At 47.9% G+C, this 15,828-nt stretch overlaps 1 protein-coding gene across 5 annotated transcripts in view; it reads left to right on the forward strand.

Annotated features, from left to right (window-relative positions):
• Window positions 1-15,494, forward strand: part of SMARCC1 (SWI/SNF related BAF chromatin remodeling complex subunit C1) — a gene marked incomplete at its 5' end in the record, with an annotated part of 82,005 nt that extends 66,511 nt beyond the window's left edge. The window contains 3 exons of one of the 5 annotated variants that reach the window (XR_014688929.1): window positions 1,006-1,264; window positions 3,549-4,853; window positions 4,959-6,091. Coding sequence is in view for 2 of the 5 variants with exons in the window: in XM_084507488.1 (XP_084363614.1) it covers window positions 1,006-1,264; window positions 11,688-11,864; window positions 13,422-13,507 (522 nt within the window). Of the gene's footprint in view, window positions 1-1,005; window positions 1,265-3,548; window positions 6,092-11,687; window positions 11,865-13,421 lie in introns of those variants that run through there. The other 4 variants (XR_014688930.1, XR_014688931.1, XM_084507488.1 and 1 more) reach the window with 4 other exon arrangements.
• Window positions 15,495-15,828: the final 334 nt, after the last annotated feature.

A 15,828-nucleotide genomic window follows, 5' to 3' on the forward strand; every position in this document is an offset into this window, starting at 1 on the left:
CTACCGAATCTGTTTCCATACATGCACAATTACACCATTGGTGTATGTGTCTCTTCTTTTTATCGAGTTCCTCCCACTAATGTATCAGATTGGTCAAGGACAAAGGAATCATGGCAGCATGAATAATCACATTGTGGTCCCTACATGCTGCAAAACAGCCCCCAACAAGGAGCATGTATTATTCATTAGCTCTGTCCCCATCTGGTTCTGCTGGTGAATGTGTGCTCTGTAGTGGAATTTCGTTTTCATCCCTGTTTTGTCAGCAGTCAAACTGCTAACACAAAGCATTGGTGGAGCTTCGGGATTTCTGGAGAACTTCCACGAGGTGGAAGTCTCCTTGGCAACCTGCTTTTCAGATAAATAATGGAGTAAATCTTAAACACTCATTCAAAATTTGTAAACTAGCTGCACAAATGCTTGAGAAATACTGAGAAATATTTTCTGAAGCTTCTTTATCTTTTCATTTGGGCATTAACTATGAAGCCATATAGTTTGCAAGCAATCTTTTTACATTAATTGGCCTAAGTTACATGAGGCTTTTCTTTAAATAATGCTCATCTGTAATGCAAGTCATTGGTGTTTGGATGTCAGGGTGCACAGGTCCTACACTTACAATGAGGGTACAGATCAGGGTCCTGCCTGTAGTCACTGAGCAATGCTTCTGCCTGCATCTTTGGTCCTTCCTTGGAATATCTTTGGTTTATTTCTCCTCATTCCAACACGCAGAAGATTGAGAGAAAAACGTCCAGTTACTGCTAGAACTGCATTGAGGCTGAGTGTCCCGTACAGTTATTATCGAGTAACGTGTTAATTTTATTACTGGGGGATTCTTTAGGACAAAACAAGGTGACTTCATCAGTTCCGGCTGGAAGCTGGCCTGTACCCGTTACCAAAAACTGCTGCAAATTTTTTGCTAATCAAATGCCGATCCTATTGAAATGGCTTAAATATGTAGTTCTTAACTATGTTCTTCTCTTTGCATTTTTTCTCCCATTTTTGACGTAGTTAGAGCAGCAGAGACAGCAGTTGCTGACAGAACGCCAGAATTTCCACATGGAACAGCTGAAATACGCTGAATTAAGGGCTCGTCAGCAAATGGAGCAGCAGCACAGTCAAAACCCACAGCAACCTCACCAGCACTCCGGTGGGCCTGGAATGAACCCGCTCGGGGCACCAGCACATCCAGGCCTACTGCCCCATCAGCAGCCCCCGCCGTACCCAATGATGCACCACCAGATGCCACCACCCCACCCACCACAGCCAGGTAAGAATTGGAAGGAGAAATCCCCCGAGGTTAGTTGTAACCACTCAGAGTAGATTAAAATAAGAGGAAAAGGTATTGCCGGATGAAATTGTACAAGGTTTTATGGATGTTCTGTTCTGTGGTGTTTTTATAATGGTGTTTCTTGTAAAATGGAAGCAGCTTGCTGGAATGGTTAGCTCGATGATCCTTGTGGGTCCCTTCCAGCTCGGGATAATCTCGCTTTGCCTGTAGTGCAGCTTCATTTTGGAGCTTATGTCCCAGTATTAGATGTGTGGGGAGAATTTGGGGGGACTGGAAGGGACGGATACCTTAGCAGTGTATATAAATACCTGATAGGAGGGAATGAGGAGAAGGGCACCAGGCTCTTCTCAGTTGCAGTCAGTGACAGACAGGCAGGGATGGGCACAAATTAAAATGTGAAATTCCATGTCAACGCAACAAAACCCTTTTCTGTGATGATCCCCGAGCACTGGAGCAGGTTGCTTGGCGAGGCTGAGGGCTCTGTGCTTGGAGTTCAGTGCTCACTCCAAGCCTCTAAAGTGTTTGTTTCCTTTTTCTTTTTTTAAAAAAAAGCTTGTGAGCTGCCACCAACTATCATTTTCAAATGCTTTTGAGCTTGTTTGTATTTCTTTAGACTTTTTTATGCCAAGTGATCTCTGCTCCTTCAACAGCAATCATTCCCTCAGATTCTCCAGTTCATGACACATCTAATCGGGTAAAAAACTTAAGGGAAAGGCCAAGAATGAGAAACAGAGGCAGAAAGCTCCTTAGGCAGCTTTATTTGGCAGGAGACCTGATTCTTATATGCTCCTATCCCCCTACTTAGGGCTTTGGTTTCTGCCTTCTGCCCTTCAGTTATGCTTGATGAGAGATGAGAATCACAGAGCTGTGTTGGTCAGGAAAATTGCTTGAAAGCCCAGCCTGCTGCTCAGGGCAAGCCTGGCTGGATCCAACAGCAGAGGGACTTGTCCTGTTGAGGTTTAGATGTGTTCAAGGGTGGAGATGTTCCTAATACCGAGGGATGGAGAAATTAGGTGGCCAAGTGACCATGTCTAACAAAAGGAGGAACATCCGCTGAGAGTACAAAGTATTTCTGCCATTTACTCAAAACTACTACTTGTTTTTTGGCAAAATTAATAGCCCTGCTGTTAAGGGGCAGAGTTGCTAAGAGCATTTGTGGTTTTACCTTAAAACAATTTTAATGTTGAAAGGGATTGGGACTTTGCACTTGTGCTGTGAAGATGTTTGTGGGAATTAGAATTGAAGGCTTTGCTATACTTGCATGTCGTTGAAATGATCATTTAAAGTAGAATGTCACCACCTGGAATGTATGAACCTGGTAGACTGGATTGCAGTAAAGAAGAGCTTTTGTCAGTTGTCAAATGCTTGACCTAAAGCCATTCTAAAAGATGGCCTGATTTGGTTATTAGCTAAAAATCTTTCAGAAGATCTTGTGTAGCTGAAGAAGCTGGAAAGTTTAGAGTATCGTGATCAAGAATAAGACATGGTAACCAAAAGTGCAAAATAGATTGTTTTTGCCTTAATAAAAGCCTGAGGTAAGGGCAGTTTGGAAAAGCCCTCTGTTGAATGTATGCTCTGAAAAAGAGCAAAAGTGCTTAGTAAACTAGCAGGGTTTGCAGATGACCATGAAATGTGAGGCATCAAATCCAATTGTGTGAATCTCAGCAGTAACAAAAAAACAATTCAGTCAACAGCTGCAGAGCAATGCCCATTGGAGGGGAAGATAAGAGTCGTCCTGTGATCTAGATGCTTAAGCTGCCTTCTCAAGAGGTCAGGGTCAGCGAGTTCATTGAGCACTTGTGGACAAAAAGTTAATTCTGGAATTGTAGAATGGGGATGTGATAAAATATGCTATAATTTTTAGATTAAAATAATGCTGTAGCTTGATTTGTCTGTTGTATGCTGTATTGGCAATTCAGTTTGTTCATTTAGTGGAATGAAGAAACATTCTGTGAAATGGAAAAAGGGCAAATTGAAAACAGTGTAAAGGGAGGGGGAATCATACTGCATATCATTAGACCCGCTCCTATTTACAGGGTGCTATCGAGGCTGAAAATGTAACAAGATTAAATGCATTGTTGTATTCACTAGGGGACTAATAAAGCCTGATTTCTGATATATTTGCATCCCTGCTTCACATAATGCCTTATTACTTCAGCCCCATCATAATCAGCCAGGCCCTCTGTATCTCCAGTGATCCCTTCCAGCGAGTACTGTGCGGAGTGTGGTACTGTGTTAATTAGTCAGCACATCTCTTTTTCAGATTTGATTAAAGTTAGTCAATAGATCGACTCCCCCCTCCTGTTAGAGGGTGGCAAGCTGATGGACAAGGAGCAGCACTGCAGGCTCCCTGAGAGGGAAGCATCTGGTGCCGTCTGTCGGCGTGCAGGCACGGGAGGAGGTGAATCTTGCCTTTCACTGAGCCTGGTAGTTCATGGGCTTGGTATCTTTATGAAGGTGAGAATGCAGATAGGAGACTTGGAGTATCTGAAGGCAAAATCCTTTCCTCTGTACCGAGATTATCTCGAACTGATCCTGCCTGAAAAGCAAGATAGTCTGTTTTCCTCAGGCTCTTCAGTGGCAGAAACAAAATTTCTAGTTCTGTTAGAGACGCTTGGGAAGTCCACAACATAGCACCAGAGCTCCTTGGCTTCAGTGTGAGCTGGCTGAAGGCAGCAGAGCTTTGCATATCTCAAGGGCAAGGAGAGGAAAGAGAAGAGCTCGCTGTTCCTCGAGCAAGTTCAGGACTTACATGCTGAGCCACTCCAGGGTGTATTTGTGGTAACAGGGATGCTTCAGCCCTCGGAGAAGGTAACTCACAGATTGACCTGACTTTCTGTTTAGGTAGCTTAAGCTGCCTGGTGTGTGACTTTGGTTTCTCTCACAAATCAGTACGTTGCAGCCTGGGTCTGTGCGCAGGCGGTGCATGTGACAGACACGAAGCTGTGATCTCCAGAAATCCTGCTGGAACCCTGAGGCACTCAGCGATTGCATTTCGCATGTGCACACACCACGTATTGTATACATTTAAAAAAAAAAAAAAAAAAAGAAAGAAAAATCCACTATTGCATCATACTGGTCCTGCTGAATCTGTGTTAAATACTACAGAATTCCTATTGTAATAGTTCCTATTGTAATGTATGTATTTTCCTTAACTTCATTTTTTAGGGCATCTTAGCAGTAAGATAATTTCATGATACGCTTTTTCATGCATAGATCAGGAACAAATTTTGCTCCTCAGCTGCTAATTTGGGGTCCTTTGAAAGAAACTGGGGGACTTGACCTTACTGGCTGTACATCTGTGCCTGAAGTTCCCTTCATGTGTACCTGCAGGGGAGTCTCCTGGTGTCTTGGTGGAGATCTGAAATTCTGGAGGGTTTTTACATAGATTGACCTCACCTAGCAGACATAGTCCCAGCTAGAGAGGGCCGAGACACACATGTAGAAGAAATCTGAGAACTGTTTTTTGTCAGTGTTAGCCGAATTGGTGAACCTCAGGCTTCGGAGCTGTCAGTGTGCTGAATGCCGGTGCTGAGCTTGAAATCCTTTTTGCAAGAAAAACAATCAGGTTTGTACCCAAATTCTGTTTCTGTCCATTAATAACCTGCTTCCCTGAAAGTGGACACTTCAAGGAACTCGAGTGATGCGTGACGTGGAGTAATCCTTCCCTCAGGTACGAGGAGGTTGCTGGAGGCTGTTTGATGAGCCGCTGCCCGCTGGGCCGGCTGGCAGCTCCACAGGGGCTGACCCACTCAGTTTTGGCACTGGAGAAAAATCCCCAAACAACTTGGACCTGCCAGTGGGCAAGTTATCAAAATCTAATTGTGAATAAAGCGAAGCAGCAAGGCCCTGAGGGGGAAAGACACCTTCACCATTCCCTCTGCAGCTGCGTGGGCCCGACCCCAGGCCTTGGTTCTCATCAGTGTTACCAGCCAGGTTTCTGACCTTAACAGTGGCAAAAAGTGTAACTGTTGGGTCAGCAGACCGTGAAGAAAAAGCTGAGTCGAATGTCTTTAAAGTGATTGACGTAAGCTGAAGAGATGGCAAGGAAACAAAGTGATGAAAAGGTCTGAAGGGCGTTTAGAAATGGAAGAAAGAAGTCGCTGCTTGCAGCTCCTCTGGATTCAGCGGCAGGCTGGGCCCTCTCTTAGCTAGTCAGAGCAAGCAGCAGCTTGATGGTTGAAAAGACACAGCTTGGAGTTGAAAATTCGAAGTAGGACTCTGCTGTGTCTGCCGTGATGTTCAGCTGAGCTTGGTGCCTGCTGCTCCAGCCTGGCTTTTGAGCTTGGCTGCCTTGAGTTTGTGCTTCGGCACCTGGATGTGACCAGGTCCTGGTCAGCTCTGTGGTGCTGTTCACTGTTTTCAGACAAGTTGTTAACCCATTTCCTACATTTTTGACTACCACAACTCTTAACTTCATTTTGAGTGAGCTTATTTTGTTCTCTCCTGTCCCTGGAAGGCATTTAAAATAAAGAAAAATAACGTTGGATTCCAGTTTCTCACTGAAAAAATGCACCTCGTAATTAGAATGTAAAATAAAACTCCAATTTTTTTCCTGTGCTCCTGGCCTTGCAGCTGGTTGCATCATCTGAAGCACGTTATAGGTTGCTCAGTGTTCAGGTTATCCATTAAATACTGAGAAGTACCTTGCCCAAGTGATGCCTGTGGTGTGTGCTGTGAGAAACCTGCAGTTCTTGGAGGAAGGAGGAGGTGCGTGTACTAATAGCTGGGATTCGTTAACTCCTCCCTTCAGAGTGGATTTTCAGCTACTAAATCATTTCCGACCCAAAGCAGAAATAGAATAAAGAGGTAAGGATGCACCTTCCACCATGACTTGATGAGCAACTTTATAGCATTTTTCCCCAATATATTTTCCACATTTTTTTGTTGAAATATTTAAAAAATAAAAATAAAAAATGAGCTACTAGTTGCTCTTCCCTGCTGAACTGGCTACAATCACAGGATATTTTTTGTCCAGATCAGGATTTTAGGGTTCGCTTCCTTCTGGTAAATATTTTCCAAGGGCTGTCGGTGCTTCCTTTTTGCACATCACGAGCTTGCTGGCAGAGGACTTGCAGAGGGTCGTGACACGATAGGAAAGCAAAGTAATACGTGTGGAAACAGGTCTGTGGTATCCATCCCTAATGCCATAATCCATGCTTAATTGTGGCTTTGTAAGGTGTAGCAGTGGTTGGTAGCACAAAAACATTATTAAAGCCAGATAATGCTCTGTGGCAGATTCCCAGCTGTGTCGTGGAAAGGCGGTTGTGCTGGTTCCATTTTGGCAGGAGACGAGCGTGAACTTTTACCTTGACTTTACCTCGATTTCTTTGCTCTGCTTTCATGCTGAAGGCTGTTTGTGGGGCTGTGCAGTGGGCACTTTGTACATGGTTTTGCCCTGCTGGTCATGAGGGCAGGCAGGTTTAAAGCCTTTCTTTAGAGCCTGTGTCACATCACCTGCAAAATCCTGGGTGTCCAAAGGGTGCCGTGAGTAGGAAACGAGCTGACCAAGGGACCACGATTCCCCTTGGGGATGCCAGATGACATTTTGCTGACTTGCACTGTGCTGAACATCTGCAGAGCTTCCCCGGTGAGTTTGAGCAGCTCCCAGCTCCTTGCAAGGCGGTATTATTGAGTTTATATTAAAAACCTTAATATTTGAAGGTTCCCAGTGCTGCTGTGCGTGAGGTTTGTCCTTGCTGGTGTAACACGCGAAGCAGCCTCTCGACAAAGGATCTCACACTGGGTTTTTCAGGCGAGCAGAGCAGCGTGGTGAGTTGTTGGCTGGCCCCAAAGCCCGCTGTGGTGTGCCCAGGTTTTCGGAGGTGCCCACACAGCCCACCAATTCCCTGGCCAGACATCGAATCCATCTGAACGCACCGCGCTGGAGGGAAGCGCCAGAAACGCCGCGTGCAAGCCAAGTGGAAATTCAGCCTCTCCCCCGAGACTCGATGCGAAATGAGTTATTGTGCTTAATTATTCACAGTTCTTGGCTACGGGACTGCCTGCTGCAGCGTGTAGGGGGAGGACGTGCTGAAGGAGAGGCCGGTCGGAGCGTGGATTGCCGCGTCTTGTGGGCTCTGCTGGCGGCGAGGAGGAGCGCGTCTCGCAGCACTGCGGCGAGCCAGCCGGCGTGCCCGGAGCTGCTGTCTGCCTGCTCCCCCGTCAGGATTTCAAAACGCTTTCTCTGAAATCCTGGCCACGGAAAGGGGAAATGCCCTCACGTAGCGCTGCTTTACGTGGTAAATAGCAGAGGTGTGCAGGAGGACTGGCATCAGCTCGGGCTCTGTGCATCACACCCTGAATGCTACAAAAATCCTCGGTGTTTGCCACTGTAGTGCCCCTCGGGCAGCTGATTTAATAGAGGTAGCGGCTTATTTAATTGAGATAAATACCTTGGAGATCCTGCAAAAACTGCTCCTCGTGAGCTTCGCTCTAACGTGAATGTGCAGTCGGCAGTCTGGTGATAGTGGAGCGCTTCGGAGCAGGCATTAGGAAATGTCTCCAATCTCTAACGTGTAAAGGATTTTTTTTTTTTTTTTTAGTCCGCTAAATCTCATTTTATTGAACCTTTTGGCTTTATCTCTTCCTGCGTCTGCTGTTTTTTAAGCTCTCCCCCTTATGTAGGTCACACTTCCACGTTTTATGCTTGAGCTGCTGTCTTGAAGCGGTATCTCTTGTGAAATGAAAAAGCATATGATCTCTGTAGGAATGGCACTTCGTTTTTGCCATGGTGGTAGTAGTAATTTCCCCTTTGTTAATCCCAGTTTGGTTGGGTATCGCTTGATTACTGCTCAAATTCAGCATTTTGGACTTCTCTATGTGATAAGATTGTTCCTCTGCAAGTACCTTAAGCTCATTTTAAGACAAAATCGTTGCTTATCCCATCAGAAAGGCGACGAATGGCCAGCCAGCCCTGTACTCAGACACACTCTTCTCCAGCTTATGGGAAAAAACTGCGGTGCCACTTAATTTTAAATCTCCAAGAGAGAAAAATACTGACAGATACCTCGGTTCAGATAGCCGGAACTTGCCAGCGAGTGTTGTTAGAAGATTTGGAGTAAGGATGCAATTCGAATTTACAAAGAAACAAATTTTTAAGTTGATTTAATTGGTGCTTACGACCTCATGTGAAGCATCCCTGTGCATGCAGTAAGCCTGATCCAGCTTCGGGTGTTTCAGACGAGGCTTTCCAGTACTAATCATTTCATTTGCATGGGCAGAGTCTTGCAGGCATGCAGTGCTCGAAGGAGGAAAGCCAAATTGTGCTTGGAGAGTTTCAGGCTTGTGTCAAAGGGCAGCTCCCAGACGGGATTTCTCAGTTCCTGGCTTTACCTGGTCTTCTGAAACACCTCTGGGATGTGCTGATTTTTTTCCACTTTTCTCCCCCATCAGCCTTTGTTTTGCCAGTGAATAACTTCCCCCGTACCTGTGAGTGTCTTGTCCTTTTGCTGCAAAGCCCTCTGCATCCCTGGGCTCTTCTGTCTCCCTTTTCTCATTTTGGCACAGGTTCAGACCTGCCACCGTGGTTTCAGCTGCCCTGTGCCTGCTTGGTAGCCTCCCTTTGTTTCTGGATGTCTGCAGATGCAGTTGTTCCCCTTCATTATTTTTTTTTGCAGTTGAAAACACAAGAGTTCATTAAAAAATAAAGATGTGCTCAAGCTAGAGTTCTTCCCAGCATAACAACGTCGTTGTGGCGCACCAGGCACGGCTGTCCTTGTCTTGTCTCCTTCCAGAGCACAACGTTTGAGTCAAGGTGAGGGAGGATGGGGACGTGGCCAGAAGCAGTGCTGATCCTGCTGGTGTGAGCTAACCCAGATCTGGACGCGTTGTGCCAGTGTTTAAGCTTGGCAGGCCAGTTTCTCCCTTCTCTGGCAAATTTGGCTTTTCACGAGTAGTTTGTGGCTTGGTTTGTACGTGTACTGGGTCAGCGCAGAGGCTTGTGCAGCTGCCTTGGATCTGGTAGGGTATAAATCTTTCCTGGAAAGTAATTCCTTTGAGTTGGCAATAGCCAGGACATTTCACAAGTGAAGAGAAGAGGCTTGCTTGGTATCGGTGAGCAAAGTGGCCAAACAAATCTCGTTTTCTTCTGGGTAGATGAAGGTGGCTGTTGATGCAGGCTCTTGGTTTTGTTTTAAGTGTTTTAACAGAATTTTCAACGACTGAAATCCAAGCTGTCCTCTCGTATGCTGTGACTGCAGTGCCACAGGTCATCACGTAACGCCAGGCATGTCAGAAGTGCCCACATCTGTCTCGTGCAGATCAGGAGCTGCCCTCGTGCAACGCTTCAGAGCTGACCTGCTACCACCGAGCTCGCAGAAGCCACCACATCGGTTTCTGCACATCGACAGCCTTGCAGGATGGTGCAGAGCTGCCTGCTCCTCATCTCCCAGCTGTGCTGATTTCTGTATGCAGTAGGATAACCACAGGCTGAGGTTTCTGAGCTCTGCCTTGATACAGAACCGAGACAAAACAGCCTTGTGCTGATCCCTCCAGCTCTGGAGGAGGGTGGTGTAGGATCTGTGGGTGTAAACCCAGCAGCACCGATCCTGGAGCTCCTGCCCCACTTGTAGCACGACTGGATGACCACATCTTTGATTCCCAAGCTGTGCTGGGTTGCTGCTTTCAGTGACACTGATCTCGTGATGCCTGCCGTGTCCTGCCGTGCCCTTTCTGCCCACTCCTCAACCCCGAGTGAGCTGGACCAAAGCAGATGCGTCGATGCCCGTGGCAGTAAATTCCTGCCAAGTCTGCTTAAATCTTCGGCTATCTGAGCGCTGCGTGTCGATGTGCTTGAGGGCAGGGTGCCATGCAGGAGGACTGAGACAAGCAGGAGCCTTGCGAAACGCAGCGAGGACAAACGCAAAGCCTGAGCCTGGAAGGACTTGGACCATGCATGTTGTTAGACCACACATCTGGGGCACTGGGCCCACCAGTATAAGAAAGATACGGATAAACTGGAGTCAGCTGAGGGCCACCAAAGACCATCAAGGGCTGCATCTTTCTGCATGGAGAGGCTGAGGACAAAGTTGTGCAGTGTAACGTTAGGAAATGCCCCACGTTTCCTCTCCTCTTCATGCTGGTGACCGGAGGAGTAAGGATTCGAGTCACCTGCTCACCATCACCAGAGCAGGAAATCTTTGTCCCCAGCAGGAACAAAATAAGAGAGATTAAAGGCTCAAACGCGGGCAGGTTTTGTGGTTGGCTGCTGCTCTTTAATAAGAAGTGATGGAAATGCCACGGTGTGCGCTGCAGGCCACTCACCAGCGACGGTGTGTCTGGGGATAAACACGCAGTCCTTGTCTTTTGTGAATTTTGTGTTTGAGAAATTGGATGTTTCCACAGAGCTTCACATCTGCTGCTTGCAGGCGCGCTGGTCTTGCTCCTGCGATGGAGCAGCATCAGCTTGGTCCTTGGACCTCTTGTTGTGTGACCGTGAGCTCCCGTGTCGTGTTTTGTGGTCCAGTGCTTCCGAGTCTCTACGAATTTTGGGTGATTTTGGCATCGGGGCTGTACGAAGCCAGCGAGCTGTGGTGTGTTGGGTTCCTGGGCACCGGGGCTGTCACTGGGTCAGCTTTCAGCAGCAAGTGCTGCTCCCTTATCCCCTGGTCCTGCCTTGCCGTTGTGCAAGGACAGCCTGCCTCTCTGCTGTGATGCTTTTATGTCCTGTTCTCAGAGCCTTCCCCGTTGGAGGGTTGTCACTGGGCTTTGTTTCACGTAAATGGTGAAATATTTCACTGGGTTTTGGGGTAAAGCGTGCTCCTCCAGAGTAAGCCTTTACAACCCCTGCCTAATAGCTGCTTCACTAACTATGTATATATGTAAAAATAAATGTAATTGGATTACACAAAATAATCTCTTCAAATGAGGCTTTCAAGCAGCAATCAGCAAGTTTTGGTGTCCAAAGCTGCGCGGTCCTAACAGTTCCTTTACGCTGCTGAAACATAAAGGTCTCTTACAGAGCTGATAAGCAAAGGAGATTTATTGGAACCTCCGTCACGTCAGAGTAGGTTTTTTTTAACAGTGGAAATACTTATCCAGTATAATTTTTAATTAAATGATTTAATTTCTCCCATTAAATTAATCCATTAGGCTCCGTGGCTGCTCTTTTTCATCAAGTGCTCTTAATTCAACGTCTCGTTTGTTCTAGCAGTTTGTTTCCTGTGCCTTTGTGTGGCTGGATATTAAATGCCATTTCAGCAAGGCTTCACGTAAAGAGCTCTGTTATCTTCCACCTGCTTCTCCTGCTGATGCTTTTGAGAGATGACAAGTGCCCAGGAGTTCTTCCTGCTCCCGTGTGCAGGCCGGCTTTTCTCACTGCTCGGTGAACAACTGGGCTGTTTTCTTCCCACATCCGTGTTTCTCCACGTCTCAGCACCTTGTCTCTTCGATGCTCTTGCAGGTCAGATGCCAGGGCCCGGCTCGATGATGCCTGGACAGCCCATGCCAGGCCGGATGATGCCCAGCGTGGCGGCCAACATCCACCCGGCCGGCGGCGGTCCTCCCCCACCCGGCATGTCGCCGATGTCAGGGAACCTCATCGGACCCCGCGTTCCTCTAGCAGCTCCCAACGGCATGTGTAAGTGATCTCCACCAGTAACATTTTGATTGTACGTGGCGTGGTGTGGCTTTTCTGTGGCTTGCCTCGCTGCTGGAAGAGTCACCGTGGTTGAAAACCCCTTCGTGTGCTGCGGGGAGAATATCTCTACGTGTTGGCAGCCAAAGACTGGTTCCCGAGGTGTGCTTGAAGCTTTAAGTGCTCGTCTCCCCTCTAGGCATCCAAACGTACTCCGTTGTCCTTTATTTTATTTATAACATCCGTTATTTTATTCATTATGGTGCTAAGGCTTTGTAGTCTTTGTCAGAAGCCTCTCTCGGCTAAGTCTGCGAGAATGCACAGCAGAGCCTCACGAACAAACTCCAGCTAAATCCTTAAATAGACCAGAATATAAAAACTGACAACTTAGCACTGTGGAATGAAAAAGAGGAAGTACTAATTTAAAAAAAAAAAAAAAAGTATATTGGGAACGTTCCTTACATGGTATAAATACCCTGAAAATGAAGTCGATTTACGCCAGCCAAAAAAAAAAAAAAGCTCAAGTCAGTAGCCACCGTGTGGGTGTTACTTGAATGAGCATGAGGATTGTGGCCAAACCCGGAGAGTAGAAGGAAAGCTGAATGGCTGGTGCAAGAAGGATGCTGCGGTGACTTCCTCGATAAATTCAGCCGCGTTACCTGCAGCCTGGGACAAGCTGCTGGCCTGCCTCGCTGCTGTCACCACCCAGCCAGGGATTGTAATCGCTTTGAGTACCTCTGGCAAAAAATAACTGGGAGAAGTCTGCCCATTTGGGCTCCAAAAGCTGAAGGGAGTTGCCGAGGAGTACTGACTCACTGGTGTTAATCAGCATAAGCATGAATTACTTCTCCTTCGGATGCTATTTCTGTGCAGATCCTTGCTCTTTATTCTCCCGGTGCTCTAGCTTTCCTTATTTTTTTTTTTTTCTTCCATTTTTCTGAGCCTCTACCTCTGGGAATATCTCATGTCAGGTTGTATTCCTGCCTGCTCTTTTCCTCTACCTCGGTTTCTGTTTTTTTTTTTTTTCTTTTTCCCTCCCCTACTAAACAACTCAGTCATGTTCCATTAGCATCTCCTCCGTGCGCACGAAAGCTGGCCTTTTGTGGACCTCGTTTCTCCCCTTCCACTTGCTGCAGCTGTGGATTCCTCTGCTGTAACCTACATACGGCGTGCAGGGCTGTGTGTGCGTGAGGTGCATTGTTCCAACTATTTTATTTTAAACAGCACGGGGCCGCGTCTAAAGGCTCGAGCACGGCGATGAGAAATTCGGACTCCAGCTCTGAAAGCTGCACGATGTGAACTTCACCACCCCGTGAGCTGCACGCCTCTCATCTTCCCTATGCAAACGGGGAAGGTTTTTCCCCTCTTTCACAGGGCCCGTGCAGTGCTCAGGGGTAGGAGAGGCGCGATGAGACGTGCTGGGGGGCTCCTGTGATGCTTCGAGGGGGGGAAGCCGCAGCCGTGGTCATTCCTGGGGCTGGTCTGAGCCAGCCACTTGGGCGTGCAGTGCTCCTCCAGCCGTGCAGCACCCAGCTCATTGTTTCTCTGCTGTCCTTGCAGATCCCCCCCCTGCGCAGCCGCCTCCACCAGCGGAAGGGGTGACCCCACCTCCGGCAGGAGCCCCGCCGGCCTCAGCAGCTCCCTAAGCAGTCGAGGAAGAAGGAACTTCTACAGCAGCATAGTGGTGACCAAAAATAACTCCTCAGTTACCTTCTGTTCCCCGGGGGGCTTTCGCCTCCTGTTCACCTGCCCCAGCTGTGTGTGTGTGCACACATCCCCGTGTACAAGCACACACACACACAGTCTCCTTCCCCTGCTCCCCTCCGCTCGCAGCCCGTCAGGATTTGGCATTCCTTTGGGAAATCTTTAGATCAGAAACGCCAGCGATGCTCCCGTGTTGCTGGTGGGAAGCCCCTTACACTTCTTCTTGCCTTCCGGAGCGTCCTCAACTCTGGTTTTCTTTCATCTTGGTGTTTTGAGCTTTGGGTTCTCCTGGGAAGCATAGAAAAAAAAAAAATAGGAAAAAAAAATAATGAAGTTTTTAAGGTGGAGGCATTAACTGAGCTTTAGGATGCAGCACGTGCCCAATCCACCTGTGGCTTCGTGCTTCAGGTTCTCCAGGCAGAACGAGCAAAGCATCAAGATCGGATGCTAAACCAGCGTTTTGGGCTGAAAAGGAAAATAAATAAGGGCGTGCTGTAGCACGGAAGGTGCAGGAATGCCAGCCATGTTCATTAGAGGTGTCTGATCATTAAGGACAGTAGCTGAGTCCTGGGGCTGCCTCGCTAACTTATTAAAGAAAATATTGATCCAGTGCGAATGAAGCCAGGAGGAAATCAATTGGAATAAAACCACTCAACGGTAGGAGTTTTCTTGCTCCAGTTTTTACCTTTCTTTTGCCTTTGAAGGTGGTAGTTGAACCTTCCCTCTGAGTAGTTTGGTACAGTAGCCAACTGAGGAATAAAAAACCACGATTTTTAGTCCCTCTTTTTGGAGCATATACTTTTTACTTTTTAAAATGAACAAAATTAAAAAAAAAAAAAAAAGTAGGTAGCAAAGAAGTGCTAGCATACGGGATTGGGTTGGGGTGGCTGGGGTGCGAATGCCAGAACTACCTCCTGCGACAGCCGGCGTGGGCAGAGGGCAGCTGCTGCGGGATCGGGATCAGGAGAGCCCCTCGTGCACACAGCATCTGCTCCCCCACCACCTCGAGGCTGCTGTCGGTGGGGTTGTGGCCAAGGGAAAAGTTTGGGAGGGATCTGAACGAGACCACTGGAGCGGTCCTGTGGGTACGATGCAGGACTCAGACAGCCCCGAGCTGCTGCTCTGCAGTCACCAGCAGCTTCCAAGGAACCCTTTGCCTGCCCCGGGACCTCTGCCCTGTCCCCAAACTGAGAGGGCTGGGCAGGTTTCACGCCAAGCATCTGGAGACTGCTCCTGTACTCAAAGGGCAGCTCTCGGGGCGGGGTACGAGGTGGTGTTTTGAGGCTTGGCCAGCGAGGGGTCTCCCAAATAACCCGAAACCCGCAGAACCCCGTTTGTCACCAGGCTTAAAAACAAGGCTTTGCTTTGAGGAGCGCTCAGGTCATCGACTCACCAACACGAACTTCATCAGGTTGGACTTCATCAGGTCCTGAGGGTGCCTGAGCGTGGGGTGAGCATTTCTGGGCTGGCTGCACGCCCGGGCAAGTGGCTGCGGCCTCGATACTCGCAGCGCATAGGAATAACGCTTTCCACTGTCAAGCTCTAAGAATCCACAGTGCCTAGCAGAGAACGGTCAGGGCCCGCCCGCCTTCCACCTTCCACCAAGGAAATTCCTTCCCAACCTTACCTTTCCCTGCAGGGGCTTTGGGGTGAGCGTTGGGATTCTGGTTCAGACCGTAGTCCGGTTTAGAATAACCTCAGGTTGTTTTTAGCGCGATCAACTTCAAATATAAAGGATCCAGATGGAGACTTATTTTTTACTGTACTAGTGATGATCCTACAGAGTACCTGAATTCTTGACACTGTTGTGTTTCTGTATAAATAATACATGTGCTGACTTTTTCATCCTGATCCTCTGTATAGGGCCGGTTTTATTCCTGCAACGCAGCCACCCAATTTTGTGAAATAAAAAAGTCTTTTTTGTACAAAGCTCGGGCCCCTTTGTCTGCAGTCTGGTTTCTCAGGGTGTGCGTTGGGGATTTGCTGAGTTGCTGCTGCTACAACTCGGGGCTGTTTGGGGCCGTGTCCGAACCACGGCGGGGCCAGCACAAAGCCAGAGCTTGGTACCAGCGAGCCGGGAGACATCTGAGCAAGGCAGGTGAGTGAAGGCCCTTCACAATGCACTCGGCGATCTGCTCTGGGGAATATTTCAGATTTTAAAACCTTTCATGAATGTGGATGAGGTAGAACAGCATTCAAGGCCCAGGACGATTTTCTTTTTGATTCCTGCTGTCTCACACCCTTGCTGTGCTACCGCTGCTCG

Source organism: Aythya ferina (genome assembly GCF_964211825.1).
Source record: "Aythya ferina genome assembly, chromosome: 2".
NCBI lineage: Eukaryota > Metazoa > Chordata > Aves > Anseriformes > Anatidae > Aythya > Aythya ferina.